Genomic DNA, 17,846 nt, shown 5'->3' with positions numbered 1-17,846 from the left:
ACCCCGTCCGTTACACACCTGCCCGTTATACACCCCGTCCGTTACACACCCGCCCGTTACACACCCGCCCATTATACACCCCGTCCGTTACACACCCGCCCGTTATACACCCCGTCCGTTATACACCCCGTCCGTTACACACCCGCCCGTTATACACCCCGTCTGTTACACACCCGTCCGTTACACACCCGCCCGTTATACACCCCGTCCGTTACACACCCGCCCGTTATACACCCCGTCCGTTACACACCCGCCCGTTATACACCCCGTCCGTTATACACCCCGTCCGTTACACACCCGCCCGTTATACACCCCGTCCGTTACACACCCGCCCGTTACACACCTCGTCCGTTAAACACCCGCCCGTTATACACCCCGTCCGTTATACACCCCGCCCGTTATACACCTCGTCCGTTACACACCCGCCCGTTATACACCCCGTCCGTTACACACCCGCCCGCTACACACCCGCCCGTTATACACCCCGCCCGTTATACACCCCGCCCGTTATACACCCCGTCCGTTACACACCCGCCCGTTATACACCTCGTCCGTTATACACCCCGCCCGTTATACACCCCGTCCGTTACACACCCGCCCGTTATACACCTCGTCCGTTATACACCCCGCCCGTTATACACCCCGCCCGTTACACACCCGCCCGTTATACACCTCGTCCGTTATACACCTCGTCCGTTATACACCCCGCCCGTTATACACCTCGTCCGTTATACACCCCGTCCGTTACACACCCGTCCGTTACACACCCGCCCGTTATACACCCCGCCCGTTGTACACCCCGCCCGTTATACACTCCGCCCGTTATACACCTCGTCCGTTGTACACCCCGCCCGTTATACACCTCGCCCGTTATACACTCCGCCCGTTATACACCTCGTCCGTTATACACCCCGCCCGTTATACACTCCGCCCGTTATACACCCCGCCCGTTATACACTCCGCCTGTTATACACCCGCCCGTTATACACTCCGCCCGTTATACACCCCGCCCGTTACACACCCGCCCGTTATACACCCCGCCCGTTACACACCCGCCCGTTATACACTCCGCCCGTTATACACTCCGCCCGTTATATACTCCACCCGTTATATACCCCGCCCGGAATGAGACCAGTGTCCCAGCGGAAGGGGTAAATAGGCTGTGGATAGGACTTTAAACTAGTAAAATGTTGGAGGGGGGGGGTGGGGGAGGGATCTGAAGAAAAAAGAAATAGGAGCTGAGAGTAAAGGTCAGACCAAGGTCAGGAATAAGGGGAACATAAAGAGTCAGGGAACAAATCCAGTTATAGATCATGAGTAGAAAATGACGGTTAAAAATTAAATGAGGGAATAATTATTAAAACTAAATTAAATTTCCTGTACAGCAATGTGCACAACATCCGAAACAAAACGAGGGGATCTGGAGGCAATAATTCATAGCGAGGAGCCAGATGTAGTCGGGAAAACTGAAACATGGCTACGTAAAGGACAGGATTGGCAGTTAAATATTGCAGGATATAATGTATTTAGAAAGGATAGGGAAGGAAGAAGGGGGTGGGGTAATTGTACTAATTATAGACAACATCATGACAATAGAGAATAGGGACATAAGTAACATTAAGATAGAAACAGAATCCTTGAGGATTGAGAGAAAGGATAAGAAGGGATCAATCACGTGAATAGGGGTATTCTACAGACCACCTAATAGTGGAAGGGAAGTGGAGAGGAAGAAATACGTAGACAGATCGGTGAAATGAGTAAAAAACATTGAATAATTATCATGGGAGATTTCAACTAACCCCAAATAAACTGGCAAGAAGAGGCGGGGAAAGGGGAAAGGGAATGGGATTTTTACAATGTGTTCAGGACTCCTTTCTTACCCATTGTGTGAGAAGCCCAACAAGAGAGGAATCATTGCTGGATCTAGTAATGGGAAATGAACCAGAGCAGATAAGAGAAGTAAGTGTAGGGGAGCATCTAGGCAATAGTGATCACAACATAATAAGGTTTACAATAATGATTGAGAAAGACATAAGTAAGACAAAGACTAAAGTAATAGATTGAAAAAAAGCTGGTTTTGAGGGGATGGAACTAGGGAAGGTAAACTGGAAAAAAATGTTGACAAAGAGATAGAAGAGCAGTGGGAAATATTTAAAACGGTGATCAATAGAGTTCAGGAGAAATAAATTCTGCTAAAAAACAAGAACAAACTAGTCAACAAGTGAAACACCAAGGATAAATAAAGAGATAAGGGTAAAATTGAAAGTAAAGGGAAAGGCACACACTAAGTATACAAACAATAAAGGAGAGAATGACAAAAGGCAATAGGAAGAGGTTAGGAAAGAAGTCAAAAATACAATTAGGAAATCAAAGGGGAACTACGAGATTAAATTATCAAAGAATATAAAAAGAAATAGTAAAGTATTCTACAGACACATAAATAACAAAAGAACAATCAGGATAGCGATAGGGCCACTAAGGGATACACACGATAAACTCACGGTAAGGACAGTGAAATGGCAGAAATATTGAATAGTTACTTTGCCTCAGTATTTACCAGGGAGACTAATAAGGTGGGCATGACATTAAAAGAAGATCAAAAAGATATAAAGACATTTAAGATAGAAAGGGGAGAGATCATTGATAAACTAATCAAACTTAGAGAGGATAAAACCCCTGGTCCAGATGGATTGTATCCACGAATATTAAAAGAAGTTAGGGAGGAGATAGCAGAGGCACTATTACATATATATAAAAATTCAATGGAAAAGGGAATAGTGCCAGAGGACTGGTGAACAGCTAATGTGATTCTGATATTTAAAAAGGGAGATAGAACAAGACCAGGGAACTATAGACCAATTAGATTAATGTTGGTGGTAGGAAAAATAATGGAATATTTACTCAAAGATGTAATAGAAAAACATCTCGAGAATGAAAATATATTCAGGCACAGTCAGCACAGATTTCAGAAGGGAAAGTCATGCATGACCAACCTTATGAATTCTTTGAAGAAGTAACAGAAAGAGTAGACAAGGGTAATGTAGTAGATGCAATATATTTGGATTTTCAGAAGGCCTTCAATAAGGTACCGCATTGTAGATTCACGACTAAGGTCAGAGCATATGGAGTCAGGGGACATGTAGCAGAATGGATAGCAAGCTGGCGACAAAACAGAAAACAGAGATTAGGTGTTAAGGGTCGCAACTCAGACTGGCAAAAGGTGGGAAATGGTGTACCACAGGGCTGTTTTATCAGTACATTAAGAACAAGAGGATAGCTAAGGAGAGGGGGGACCTCTCAGGGATGATAAGGATCACTTGTGTGTAGAAGCAGAGGATGTGGGTAGGGTTTTAGATGAATATTTTGTCTCTGTATTCACAAAGGAAAGGGATGATCTGGACGTAGTAGTTAGAGGAGAGGTGTGAAATATTGGATAAGGTAAACATAACGAGAGAGAAAGTACTAGAGGGACTGGAATCCTTGAAAGTTGATAAGTCACCAGGGCCGGATGGATTGTTTCCCAGACTATTGAAGGAAGCCAGGGAGGAAATAGCGGATGCTCTGAGGATCATTTTCCAATTCTCACTAGATACAGGGGAGGTACCGGAGGACTGGAAGACTGCAAACATAGTACCGTTGTTTAAAAAGGGTACGAGGGAAAGGCCGAACAATTATAGGCCGGTCAGTGTTACCTCGGTGGTGGGCAAACTATTAGAATTAATACTAAGAGATAGGATAAACTGTCACTTGGAAAGGCATGGTTTAATCAGGGATAGTCAGCGTGGATTTGTTCAGGGAAGGTCATGCCTTACAAATCTGATTGAATTCTTTGAGGAATTGATGAGGGTAGTGCAGTGGATGTTGTCTACATGGATTTTAGTAAGGCATTTGACAAGGTCCCACATGGCAGACTGGTCAGAAAGGTAAAAGCCCATGGGATACAGGGAAATGTGGCGAATTGGATCCAAAATTGGCTCAGTAACAGGAAACAAAGGGTAAAAGTTGATGGATGTCTTTGTGAATGGAAATCCGTTTCCAGTGGTGTGCCACAGGGCTCAATGTTGGGTCCCTTGCTGTTTGTGGTATATGTTAATGATTTGGACTTGAATGTAGGGGGCATGATTGGCAAATTTACAGACGACACAAAAATTGGCCGTGCAGTTGATAGTGAAGAGGATAGCTGTAGACTCCAAGAAGATATCAATGGGTTGGTGGAGTGGGCGGAAAAGTGGCAAATGGAGTTCAACCCGGAGAATTGTGAGGTAATGCACTTAGGGAGGGCAAACAGTAAAAGGGAATACGTAGTAAACGGGAATATATTGAGAGGAGTAGAGGAAGTGAGAGACCTTGGAGTGCATGTGCACAGGTCCCTGAAGGTGACAGTACAGGTAGATAAGGTTGTGAAGAAGGCATACGGAATGCTCTCCGTTATTAGCCAAGGTATAGAATACAAAATCAGGGACGTAATGATGGAACTGTATAAAATGTTAGTAAGGCCACAGCTGGAGTATTGTGCACAGTTCTGGTCACCATATTACAGGAAGGACGTAATTGCTCTGGAGAGTACAGAGATGATTTACAAGAATGTTGCCAGGGCTTGAAAATTGCAGCTACGAGGAGAGATTGGATAGGCTGGGGTTGTTTTCTTTGGAGCAGAGGAGGCTGAGGGGAGACTTGACTGAGGTGTACAAAAGTATGAGGGGCCCAGATAAGAACATAAGAAATAGGAGCAGGAGTAGGCCAATCGGCCCCTCGAGCCTGCTCCGCCATTCAATAAGATCATGGCTGATCTGATCCTAACCTCAAATCTAAATTCATGTCCAATTTCCTGCCCACTCCCCATAACCCCTAATTCCCTTTACTTCTAGGAAACTGTCTATTTGTGTTTTAAATTTATTTAATGATGTAGCTTCCACAGCTTCCTGGGGCAGCAAATTCCACAGACCTACTACCCTCTGAGTGAAGAAGTTTCTCCTCATCTCAGTTTTGAAAGAGCAGCCCCTTATTCTATGTTCTAGTTTCACCCATCCTTGGGAACATCCTTACCGCATCCACCCGATCAAGCCCCTTCACAATCTTATATGTTTCGATAAGATCGCCTCTCATTCTTCTGAACTCCAATGAGTAGAGTCCCAATCTATTCAACCTCTCCTCATATGTCCGCCCCCTCATCCCCGGGATTAACAGAGTGAACCTTCTTTGTACTGCCTCGAGAGCAAGTATGTCTTTTCTTAAGTATGGACACTAAAACTGTATGCAGTATTCCAGGTGCGGTCTCACCAATACCTTATATAACTGCAGCAATATCTCCCTGTTTTTATATTCTATCCCCCGAGCAATAAAAGCCAACATTCCGTTGGCCTTCTTGATCACCTGCTGCACCTGCATACTAACTTTTTGATTTTCTTGCACTCGGACCCCCAGATCCCTTTGTACTGCAGTACTTTCCAGTTTCTCGCCATTAAGATAATAACTTGCTCTCTGATTTTTCCTGCCAAAGTGCATAACCTCACATTTTCCAATATTGTATTGCATCTGCCAAATCTCCGCCCACTCACCCAGCCTGTCTATATCCCCCTGTAGGTTTTTTATGTCCTCCTCACTTTCCACTTTCCCTCCCATCTTTGTATCATCTGCAAACTTTGATATGTTACACTCGGTCCCCTCCTCCAAATCGTTAATATAGATTGTAAAGAGTTGGGGACCCAGCACCGACCCCTGCGGAACACCACTGGCGACTGGTTGCCAGTCCGAGAATGAACCATTTATCCCAACTCTCTGCTTCCTGTTAGATAACCAATCCTCCACCCATGCCAGATTATTACCCCCAATCCAGTGATTCTTTATCTTGAGCAATAATCTTTTATGTGGCACCTTGTCGAATGCCTTCTGGAAGTCTAAATACACTACGTCCACTGGTTCCCCTTTATCCACCCTGTACGTTATGTCCTCAAAGAACTCAAGCAAATTTGTCAGACATGACTTCCCCTTCGTAAAGCCATGCTGACTTTGTCCTATTAAATTATGTTTATCCAAATGTTCTGCTACTGTCTCCTTAATAATAGACTCCAAAATTTTACCCACCACAGATGTTAGGCTAACTGGTCTATAATTTCCAGCCTTCTGCCTACTACCCTTTTTAAATAAGGGTGTTACATTAGCAGTTTTCCAATCTGCCGGGACCTTTGTCGAGTCCAGAGAATTTTGGAAAATTATTACCAAAGCATCCACAATCCCTACTGTCACTTCCCTCAAGACCCTAGGATGTAAGCCATCAGGTCCAGGGGATTTATCCGCCTTGAGTCCCATTATTTTACTGAGTACCAATTCCTTAGTGATTTTAATCGTATTTAGCTCCTCCCCCCTAGAGCCCCCTGTTTGTCCAGTGTTGGGACTCCTTGAATGAACACCACTGCTCATGTACCGTCTCACCCTTTAATTTATTTTCCCAGTCCACTATAATCAATTCCGCTCTCATACCATCATAGTCTCCTTTATTCAAGCTCAGTACGCTTGTTTGAGAACCAACTTTCTCACCCTCTAATTGGATATGGAATGTAACCATGTTATGGTCACTCATTCCCAGGGGATCCTTAACTAGGACATTATTAATTAATCCTGGCTCATTACACAGGACCAGGTCCAAGGTTGCTTGCCCCCTTGTAGGATCAGTTACATACTGCTCAAGAAATCCATCCCTAATACACTCAATAAACTCTTCCTCAAGGCTGCCCTGCCCAATTTGATTTGTCCAGTTAATATGATAGTTAAAATCCCCCATAATTATAGCTGTTCCCTTAGAGTCGACAGGAAGTACCTGTTTCCCCTAGCGGAGAGTTCAAGAACTAGAGGACATAGATTTAAGCTGATTGGCGGAAGGATTAGAGGGGACATGAAGAAAAACTTTTTACCCAGAGGGTGGTGGGTGTATGGAATTCGCTGCCCGAATTGGTGGTAGAGGCAGGGACCCTCAACTCTTTTGAAAAGTACCTGGACCTGCACCTAAAGTGCTGTAAGCTGCAGGGCTACGGACCGGGTGCTGGAAGGTGGGATTAGAATGGGCTGTTCTTCGAGCCGGCGCGGACACGATGGGCCGAATGGCCCCCTTCTGTGCTGTATCTTTTCTCTGGTTCTATGGTTCCATCGGTGCTGGGAACACTGTTGTTCACAATTTACATTAACGATTTGGACTCGGGAATCGGAAGCAAAATTTCAAAATTTGTGGGCGACACCAAATTGGGGGGTGTAGTTAATAGAAAGGAAGAATGCGTCAAAATACAAGAGGGCATTAATAAACGTGGAGAATGGGCATGTAATTGGCAAATGAATTTCAATATAGTCACAGTAAAAAACTTAAAAAATTCGTTATAATTAGTTATAAATATAACTATTTCAGCTTCGAAGTCCCCTCTAGCGACTGATCTCTGCACAGGCCTATCCCTGCTCCCAGGGTCAGCTCTCAAAGCCAGCGCTGTTTAGCTGAGCACCCTTAACATCAGATTCCCGCAAGTGTTTCCACTCTGCGATGGGAAGCTTTGATTTTCACCTTGGCAAAATCAGCTCGCCCTGTTACTGAAATAAAACAAAGTTTGTGCAGCCCAATTTCATTAATTTCAGCAATAAAGATTCCATACATAGATAGAATGATACAGCACAGAAGGAGGCCACTCGGGCCATCGTGCCTGTGGTGGCTCTCTGAAAGAGCATCCAATTAGTCCCACTCCCCTGCTCTTTCCCCATAGTCCAGCGATTTTCTCATTTTCAAGTATATATCCACTTCCCTTTTGAAAATGACCGTTGAATCTACTTCCACCACCAGGCACTTATAGACACATAAATATAGTCAGCAGTTTTCCTGTTCTGAATTTATTCCTGTTTTTCTGTTCTGGAATCTTCTCCGGTGGGATAAATAAAAGAAGTCAGAGTGCACAAACTCCAGACTTTATTTTTTCACCAACGCAGAGTGAGGTGATTTTTTGTAAGGCATAATGAAAAGGCAGCCTGCAAAATCAGGGGTGGGAACACTGGCTGCACACTGCAGTTGAGCAGGCTCAGTGACTGGGACATATTTAGATTGTGGTGAGAATGTAGTTAATACATAGGAAGATAGGTCAAAATACAAGAGGACTTTGAAAAACGTGCAGAATGGGGTGGAGTGTCTGAGGCGAATAGCTTTTAAGGGGAAGCTAGATAAGTACATGAGGAAGAAAGGAATAGAAGGATGTGCTAATAGGGTTACATGAAGTCGGGAGGGAGGAGGCTCCTGAGGAGCATAAACACTGGCATAGACCAGTTGGGCCGAATGGCCTGTTTCTGTGCTGTGTAATTCCATGTAATATTGGCAAGGGAAGCTCAACTCTTAGAGCTGAGCAGAACTCCATTCTGACTATCAATGAGTACTTGTGTGGAGGAAAGTTAGAGGGTGTTTTGAAATCGAGCAGGTAACAGGAACAGGAGTAGGCCATTCAGCCCCTCGAGCCTGTTCCACCGTTCAATTAGATCATGGTTGATCTGTAACTTAACTCCATTTACCCACCATGGTTCCCTATCCCTTAATACCCTTACCCAATAAAAATCTATCAACCTCAGTTTTGAAATTTTCAATTGATGCCTAGCCTCAATTGTTCTTGAGAAATAAATTATCTGAGAGAATACAGACAGATTCTTCAATTTGTAATTGAGCCAGGATGTGGTGGCTTTGCTCTAGATATTAATCTACCACACATTTGGTTCAAGTATTAATAGATAACTAAAAGCAAAATACTGCGGATGCTGGAAATCTGAAATAAAAACAGAAAATGCCGGAAATACTCAGCAAGTCAGGCAGCATCGGTGGAGAGAGAAACAGAGTTAACGTTTCAGGTCGATGAGCTTTCGTCAGAACTGGAAGATGTTAGGGATTGAGCAGTTTATAAGTGAGAGCCGGGGTGGGTGGGGGTGCGGTGCAGAAGATAAGATAAAGTTGGCCAGTCCGGTCGGAAAAGCTCCCAATGATGAGGGGATATTCCTGCCCACTGCCTGGACTCCAATGGGCTGAATTTCCGAGGGGATCTTCAGCAGAAGAGCTGGAGAATCCTGAGAAATACGGCGTAAAGGGGGATTAGGCTGTTTCTGCGACTCTCGGTGAGCGAGCGGGAGAATCCCCATGGAAACTCCCCCCCCCCCCGCCCCAATATTAGTTCCAGGAACTGAACAAACTGTATCAGATTGAGCACTGAGCTAAAGGTATTGGAGAAAGTCCAAGGTTTATATCCCAGGCAAAAAGGCTTCTTAATAAAGAGCAGTCAATCAATCGAGCTCCAAAGCACAATGTGTATGAAATCACTCAATGAGTACGGTTCTCTGTTCCTCCAGACCTTGATTATCCAATCCACTGTTTCAACGCGAGCTCGAGGAGCAGCTTTCAACTCAAAACACTTTACAACCTTCCGGCCTCAACATTGAGTTTAACATCTTTAGATCATAACCACCGCCCCCATTTTCTCTCGCACATTCTGTTATCATTTACACCTCCTCTGGACCCATCGTTTGTTTCTGTAGTAGTCCCTCCTTTTGCTTTTCACCAGCATCCCTTTTGTCATTTAATCACTCCTGCAATCCACCCCACCACAGACCTTTCCCCCTCACCGCCCCCACCACCCCGCCCAGCCTGTTCCCGAGCTCTGTATTTGCTTAAAAGCTGTTACATCTCTCACATCATCCAGTTCCATTGAAAGGTCATCAAACTGAAAGGTTAACTCTTGTTTCTCAGCCTCCACCTTCAATGAGCAGGGTCTGAATCTGTGGTTAGGGACTGGACCAAGGGTTAGAAGGATGGGTACTGGTAACGGTGCTCAGATACTGCATGGAACATGTTGGGCAAGTAGGGGTGAAAAAGGAAGGTTGAGTAGATATCCTGGAATTGCTTTGGGGTGGGGAAAGTCTTTACAGAACCCTTCTGCAGGAGATTCAGTGGGTCGTATAGAGTCGAGGATAGAGCAAACTGTACACGGGCTGTGGAAGGCACTGCCTCGATGGGCTGGGGGCCACATTCTGATATCCAAACCCAGAGTCTCCTCTCCGACTGATGTTCACCATGAAACAGTGTGTGAGTGTGTCAGGCTGTGATGTAACGTACCTGTGGCCTGCAGGCTGGCAGGGCCTTGCTGACACCAGATATTCTCTCCACACGAGGTCTCACTGTGCTTCAGTGTTCTGGAGGTCACCAGGTGCTCCGCCCACTTCTCAGCCTTCTCGCCGATTGTCGGGTTCAGGGTTAACGGTCTCGCTTCGTGCCTCCCGCGATATTCATTCAGAGATTTCAGCAACTGCTCCGCAAAACTTCCCGACCCTGCGCCTGAAAGAAAAGAGATCTCGGTGATGTCCCCCCCGACTGGGAACCACAGGGCCTGTACGGTGAGGGAGCCCAGCCTGAGGCAGCGCAGTGTCACTCTCTGACTGGGGCCTGCGGCTGTGATTGTGAAGCAACACACTGTGGTGATGTGAGCACTTTCCCATCGTGCTGAGTGTGTGGTCCATGCATTGAATCAAGAGATGTAGGAATTGGTCTGCAGCTTGAGATCAGGGACAGTGGCAGGTTGGGAATAATATCCCAGGCATTTACATGGAGCCCACCCAAGCCACATTATGGGGCACTGCACGGACTATATATTAGAAATACATTGAGGGAACCTGTGGCAAAGAAAGTTAAGGGCCACGGTGACCTTGAAAGAAGAAAGATTTGCGTTTATATAGCGCCTTTCACAACCTCAGGATGTCCCAAAGCGCTTTACAGCCAATGAAGTACTTTTGAAGTGTAGTCACTGTTGTAATGTAGGGAACTGTGGATAGGTGGGTTAAATGGGCTGAGGGTCTTCGATTGCCTCAAACTGTTATTATGGCCGGGACTTTCCTCCGAGCTGCTCCTGTCCACTGGCGTTACCGGACGTGCGGCAGAAACCCCGATTACGAGAAGCAAATTGGGTTTCCTCCGCACTTCTGGGAGCTTCCCGGCCCATGTTCCTATGTTTCTGGGGAGGCCCCACACGAGTGCTGTGGATTACAATCCCAATCTGTGCCGAAAAATTAACTGGAGGAGCCTCTGCTACCTTCAGACCTGCTCCTGCTTGGTCGGAAACCACCCCCCCCCCCAGCTCAGGTAAAACTGCACCGGGGTCCCACTGATGTAACCGGACCCGAATCGCACAAATGGACGAGGCTCCGGCCTGCTTTAGGTGGCTGTCTCACCGGCCTGCAAAGCTCTACAGGCTAAAACCGGAATTGGTCAGGATGCGAGCGGGTAAATAACCTGTTTGTTTTTTTAACTGCCCACCTGCCCGGTTTCTGCCGGGTGGGGAGCTTTAAACACTGGCCCTTGTTATCATATCTCTGACGGAAAGCGGGAATTTGTTTCGATAACGAGGATGGTACTGGTGCCACCCGGGTCGTTCCTGGTTTGCCAGGGGTCTTTCCGCTCCCTCCTTGGGCCGACCCACCCTCGCTCTCCTTCACCTCGCTGCCAACGAGCAAAACATTATTAGCAAAGTAGCCCGGGTTGGTGATGTTACCGGCCGGGTCGAATTGAACCACCACCACGGTGGGATCTTTACCATCAGACGCCATATCGATCCTGACCTCCCTGGAGTCCCTCCAACCCAGCTGTGTGAAATGTCCTGCAGGAGAACAAGAGTTGGGTGATTCACAGAGTCCACAGGTAATGATGACAATCCCTGTACCACCACCCTCAGGGTTCTATCAGTCAACCAATCATGTATCCATTGTAAAATATTCCCACTGATTCCCACTTTCTTTATTTTCAGCACCGGCCTCTCCAGAGGATTTGTATCAAAGGCCTTACAGAATCCCGAGTGCACCGCATCCACTGCCTTACACCGAGCGAGCTCCTTTGTCCACACCCTCAAAGAAAGCCAGAAAATTAGATCACCAAGACCTCCCCGTCATGGACCCACATTGGCCGCGATGTTACTTCTATCCAGATGCTCAATAATCTCATCTTTAATAACCCTTGCCCCCTTTGGTTAAAAACTGGAGCAATAAACTTATTGAGTGCTTTAGCAGCCTGTGTAGCATCAGTTGTCGAGTCCTCAGCCAATCCCACTCACAGTGACCCCGCTACATCCCTCCTTTTGGGTTTTTGTAACAAAAGAACTTTTTGTTATTATTCTTCGCTCCTCCTGCCAGAGTGTATTTGAAATTTCTCTTTGCCATTCTGATGCCTTTTCTATACTCTTTGGCTTTCCTTTTGGTATTGAGTCCATCTTAATTCTGTGCCATTTTCTCTTCGTGGCCTTAAATGCCTCTTTATTGCCCCCTTTTTTATGAGCTGCCTGGTAGTCCCGTCTCACCAGGCAGGGGTGCCTTTGATCTTGGGACCTTTGCTTTACATGGGCACACGTTGGCCCGTTTGCAGTCTGATTCACCTTCAGGAAGGAACAGCACAGTTCCTCCACTCCACTGGCCACATTCAAACCCGAGACAAGACTTCTCAAGCGCTTAAAGTCTCTGACCCCTTAAAATTTGGCAGTTTTGTTTGGGTTTTTCTAACCTCTCCAGTCCTTGTAATGATAAATGTGATCACATTATAATCACTGGGATTTAGAGCCTCGCCCACCTTTGTCTTGAAGATTTAATTGATCCTACAACTCCTAATTAAATCCAAGATGTTGGCTCGTTTACAAAATGAGTCATAGAGCTGTCTTCCATTAACTCGAGAAATCCCCTCCCTGTCCTTACCAGTGGAGACATTATTGTCCCAGTCAATTGTTGGTCTGTTAAAATCTCCACCTACTCTCGTTGGCCCCTGACTTTATCTCATCCCACAGTCCCAGGTCAAGGCTCTCACCTCGGCCTGGGGGCCTATGGCCTACCCCCAGTAATAGTTTACCTCTCGTACCATCTCTTAATTTCACTCAGAGTTATTCTGGGGGGAGTTTTAACCCCAGCTATGCATTGAGGGAGTGATATCCCTTTCAGTTTATGTGAAGGCTCCTGGCTCCAGTGGAGGCCCTCGGATTGCTACGTCTGTGCAATCAATTGCGTCCTGCGCCGTGGGAAGCCAGCCAGAGAGGCGGAACCCATTGCCCACTCATTCTGGTTGATGTCGTCGCAGGGGAAGTTGACGTAGAATCATAGAAAGTTACGCCATAGAAGGAGGCCATTCGGCCATCGTGTCCATGCTGGTCGAAAAGAGCTATCCAGCTTAATCCCACATAGTCGGACACCCTGGCAACAAGCCATCCATCACCTGCTTTATACACTTAGGTGCAGATGATTGACACACCCTGGTGATGTCACCAGTGGCGCCCGGGAAGGATCCGGAGGCGAAGAAATTGAGGGCAGTTGTGACTTTAACTGTGACGGGCAACGCGTGGCCACAGGTCCAGTCGAGAGCAGCTCTGCATGAAGGAGCGTGCAGATATCTGCGACCACCTGGCAACTCAATCTCAGCCTGCGTAGGCACTGCTCCTCAGAGAGGTCCAGGAAACTCAGCCTCTGTAGACCCTCTCAAATGGGCAGTGCCTCTGTTGGTCCCCTCTCAGCTATTCTCCAGGTCCTTGTCCTGCACCTCTGCCTTGTGCACCTGCAGATCCCAACACAGCACGAGGTGGCTGATGTGGATGGGCATTTTCCTTCTCCTCAGATGTCCTCTGGAATACATCCATTGCACCCCCATCTTGTCAGTTTGGGAGGCTCCAAAGGTTTCCTAAAGATGTCTCTACAAAGAACTCTCAGTCTCTACAAAGAACTCTCAGTCTCTACAAAGAACTCCCAGCCAAACATTTGCCTGAGAGAACCGAGAGATCTGCAATCCTTGAGCTTTTATTGAGATGTGTCAATCACGGGTTTAAAGGACCAAATCAACTGTTGCATCAACCCCGTCTCTGTTTCACTGATGAGATTGAGAAACCATGGGACACCTGTGCGGTTAAAGTCACTTCAGACTTAGAATCCACAAAAAAATTAAGGACGTCAACTATTTCAACGAGGTAAATTGTCCCTTTAACAATCTGCCCTCCGGCATTCAGTGGAGACGGGAGTTTTCGGTCTCAGATGTGCGCGTCCAAACACGCCTGGGTTAAACCCGGAACTTGGAGCCGGGTTCTGGTTGCGATTCAACCTTCCACCTGCCCCCAACACACCCGTTCTTTGAGGTTAAAATTACCCCAAACGCATCCAGCACAGGTTTCCCAGGGCTCCGGAAACCCGTCCGCTAAAGGGAGGTGAGAACGGCTGCATCCAGGAGGTAAGTGCTTTTCCAGCACTGCTTGTCGACCAGGAGGAGCGGAGAGCTTCCCCCCGGCCCCTCAGGCTAACATGCCGTGGTCTGCCGACCTCCCCCCACCCACGCTGCAATCTCTCCCCCGCGATCTCTCCCCCGCGATCTCTCCCCTGTGATCCCTCCCTGCGATCTCTCCCTGTGATCTCTCCCCCACGATCACTCCCGCAATCTCTCCCCCGCAATCTCTCCCCTGCGATCTCTCCCTGTGATCTCTCCCTCACGATCACTCCCGCGATCTCTCCCTGTGATCTCTCCCCCACGATCACTCCCGCAATCTCTCCCCCGCGATCTCTCCCCCGCGATCTCTCCCCTGTGATCCCTCCCTGCGATCTCTCCCTGTGATCTCTCCCCCACGATCACTCCCGCAATCTCTCCCCCGCAATCTCTCCCCCACGATCTCTCCCCCGCGATCTCTCCCCCGCGATCTCTCCCTGTGATCTCTCCCTGTGATCTCTCCCCCACGATCACTCCCGCAATCTCTCCCCCGCAATCTCTCCCCCGCAATCTCTCCCCTGCGATCTCTCCCCCGCGATCTCTCCCCTGCGATCCCTCCCCGCGATCTCTCCCCATGATCTCTCCCCGTGATCTCTCCCCTGTGATCTTTCCCTGTGACCTCTCCCTGTGATCTCTCCCTGCGATCTCTCCCCAGCGATCCCTCCCCGCAATCTCTCCCCATGATCTCCCGCGAGGTCTCTACCTGATCTCTCCCCCAATCTCTCCTCTGTGACCTCTCCCCGTGACCTCTCCCTGTGATCTCTCCCCATGACCTCTCCCCTGTGATCTCTCCCTGCAATCTCTCCCCGTGATCGCTCCCCTGTGACCTCTCCCCGTGACCTCTCCCTGTGATCTCTCCCTGCGATCTCTCCCCAGCGATCCCTCCCCGCAATCTCTCCCCATGATCTCTCCCCTCGATCCCTCCCTGAGATCGGTCTCCATGATCACTCCCTGCAATCTCTTCCCGTGATCTCTCTCCCTGTGATCTCGCCCAGTGATCTCTCCCCACGATGTCTCCCCCCGATCTCTCCCCTGATCTCTCCCCTGTGAACTCTCCTGCAATCTCTTCCCGTGATCTCTCTCCCTGCAATCTCTCCTCGTGGAATCTCCCCCGCGATCTCTCTCTCTGTGATCTCTCCCTCCCCGCTCCTCCCCGCCTCCCTGTAAGTATCAGGGTCTTTGTGACTGCCCTTTCCGTTTTCGATCCTCTCTCACTCCTGCCTCAATACTGGACTTTATATACACTGTCACATCACCTCCTTCTCTCCCGATACGGTGCCTTCTAAACAATTTCTAACCTTCCTGATATGAATCCCATTGATTGGAATCATCCCACCCAGTCTCTGTGACACTAATGATGTCCAATCAACCAATCCCTGCAAAACCTTCCAGGTCACACATTTCTTTTGTCAGATTTCTTGCATTAATACAAGCTCAGCACCACTGCTTTTTACTTGTACCATTAGCATTTTCACCTTATTTTTCTCCCACCGTTGGAATTCGATGTTTTAAACTTTGATTTCTGTTTTCACTGATACACCTGAAGGTTTGCTCCGACAGGTGATCTCTTACACCGACCACACCCACCCCCACATCGAGTTTCAACACTCGCCCCACATCCCAACCACCCCTGCCTGCCCACACCTCAACCCCCACTCTGCTTTATGTGGAGCCCCTCCGCTCTGTATGGGCTCCCCCTATTCCAGAAGGTGTCCCACTGTTTGAGGAACCAATACCCTGATTTCCTGCATCAAAGGCACAGCCTCACGTTGGTGCCTATTTACCCTCTGTCTCTCTTCACTGGCAGGTGGCACGGGCAGGATTTCGGAAAATACTTCACCTGAAGTCCTTCCCTTAAGCTTCCTTCCCAATGCCCTAAATTTAGCCCCAGGGCCTCTGGTCTACTTCTACTTCTGTTATTCATTCCCACATGGACGACAACAATTCGTTGCTCACCTGTTCCCTCTCACACTCTGTCAGGCTGCGGTGTTTGATCCTCGGCCAGTGTTACACAGGAGGAGAGGCACCATTCATTTCCCTGGGTCAGGTTTACGCAGAATTCGATCTGTAAACCGAACGATCGAATCAAATACCACAACTAGTCTGCTCGTCTTTCTCTTTTTCTCCTCCACCCCTGAGGCTGCGAGATTGCCCCAGTGCATGGCCCACCCTCCCCTGAGCCTGCAGGGATTGCCCCAGTGCATGGCCCACCCTCCCCTGAGCCTGCAGGGATTGCCCCAGTGCATGGCCCACCCTCCCCTGAGCCTGCAGGGATTGCCCCAGTGCATGGCCAAGCCTCCCCTGAGGCTGCGGGTTTGCCCCCGTGCATGGCCCACCCTCCCCTGAGGCTGCGAGATTGCCCCAGTGCATGGCCCACCCTCCCCTGAGGCTGCGGGTTTGCCCCCGTGCATGGCCCACCCTCCCCTGAGGCTGCGAGATTGCCCCAGTGCATGGCCCACCCTCCCCTGAGCCTGCAGGGATTGCCCCAGTGCATGGTCCACCCTCCCCTGAGCCTGCAGGGATTGCCCCAGTGCATGGCCCACCCTCCCCTGAGCCTGCAGGGATTGCCCCAGTGCATGGCCAAGCCTCCCCTGAGGCTGCGGGTTTGCCCCCGTGCATGGCCCACCCTCCCCTGAGGCTGCGGGTTTGCCCCCGTGCATGGCCCACCCTCCCCTGAGGCTGCGGGTTTGCCCCCGTGCATGGCCCATCCTCCCCTATTGCAGCCACTTCCTGAGTCGCCACATCATCTCAGTCCGGAGGAGGTAAACTCATGGGCAGCACCAGGGATGACTCTTCCTGCTCCACTTACCCGACCACCACTTCAGGCCCCTCTCTGACAGAGAGCCACCCTCCTCCTCTGGGCACGGGGCTCCCCTCTCCTACTCCGACCCCCTGTGTTGCCTGTGGCGGTCAGTGTCGGGACACTTTACTACGTTACAGGCGCTGTATAAATGGAGATTGTTGCTGTTGTGGTCAGGGTGACAGATTGGGAAATTGATTAAATGAATGAAATACGAAATAAGTTAAACTGGTTCGACACGTCTTAATCCTCCAACACTGCAAATCACTGTCACACAAGAGGGGCAAGGTCGCCCGATTTATATCCCGTCTAATTATCATTTCCATTGACTTTAGGAAGCAGGACCTATGGGAGTGGGAGAGAGACAGAGGCCTAATAATGGGAGAGGGACTGGGGCCTAACAGTGGGAGAGGGATTGGGGCCTAACAGTGGGAGAGGGACTGGGGTCTAACAGTGGGAGAGGGACTGGGGTCTAACAGTGGGAGAGGGAGCGGTGACTAACAGTGGGAGAGAGACTGGGGTCTAACAGTGGGAGAGGGACTGGTGACTAACAGTGGGAGAGGGACTGGGGCCTAACAGTGGGAGAGGGACTGGTGACTAACAGTGGGAGAGGGACTGGGGCCTAACAGTGGGAGAGGGATTGGGGTCTAACAGTGGGAGAGAGACTGGGGTCTAACAGTGGGAGAGGGAGCGGTGACTAACAGTGGGAGAGGGACAGGGGTCTAACAGTGGGAGAGGGACAGGGGTCTAACAGTGGGAGAGAGACTGGGGTCT

General features: G+C 48.8%; 1 protein-coding gene and 1 long non-coding RNA gene across 2 annotated transcripts in view; one reads left to right on the top strand and one right to left on the bottom strand.

Moving 5' to 3' along the window:
- The window catches only part of LOC137300461 (uncharacterized), a 114,016-nt gene extending 101,805 nt beyond the window's left edge, over positions 1–12,211 (top strand). Inside the window, exon 4 of the long non-coding RNA XR_010958099.1 lies at positions 11,799–12,211. This is a non-coding gene — a long non-coding RNA (uncharacterized lncRNA). The remainder of the gene's footprint in view (positions 1–11,798) is intronic.
- The window catches only part of glipr2 (GLI pathogenesis-related 2), a 105,577-nt gene that overhangs the window by 70,154 nt on the left and 17,577 nt on the right, over positions 1–17,846 (bottom strand). The window contains exons 8-10 of the mRNA XM_067969523.1: positions 16,229–16,337; positions 11,589–11,651; positions 10,118–10,336 (exon numbers count right to left, since the gene is read on the bottom strand). Of these exons, the coding sequence (XP_067825624.1) occupies positions 10,118–10,336; positions 11,589–11,601 (232 nt within the window). The 5' untranslated portion in view covers positions 11,602–11,651; positions 16,229–16,337. The remainder of the gene's footprint in view (positions 1–10,117; positions 10,337–11,588; positions 11,652–16,228; positions 16,338–17,846) is intronic.

The sequence above is a fragment of the Heptranchias perlo genome, chromosome 31 (assembly GCF_035084215.1).
Source record: "Heptranchias perlo isolate sHepPer1 chromosome 31, sHepPer1.hap1, whole genome shotgun sequence".
Lineage (NCBI taxonomy): Eukaryota > Metazoa > Chordata > Chondrichthyes > Hexanchiformes > Hexanchidae > Heptranchias > Heptranchias perlo.
Note: the sequence above shows the minus strand (reverse complement) of the source record. Positions and strands in the feature narration are given on the sequence as shown.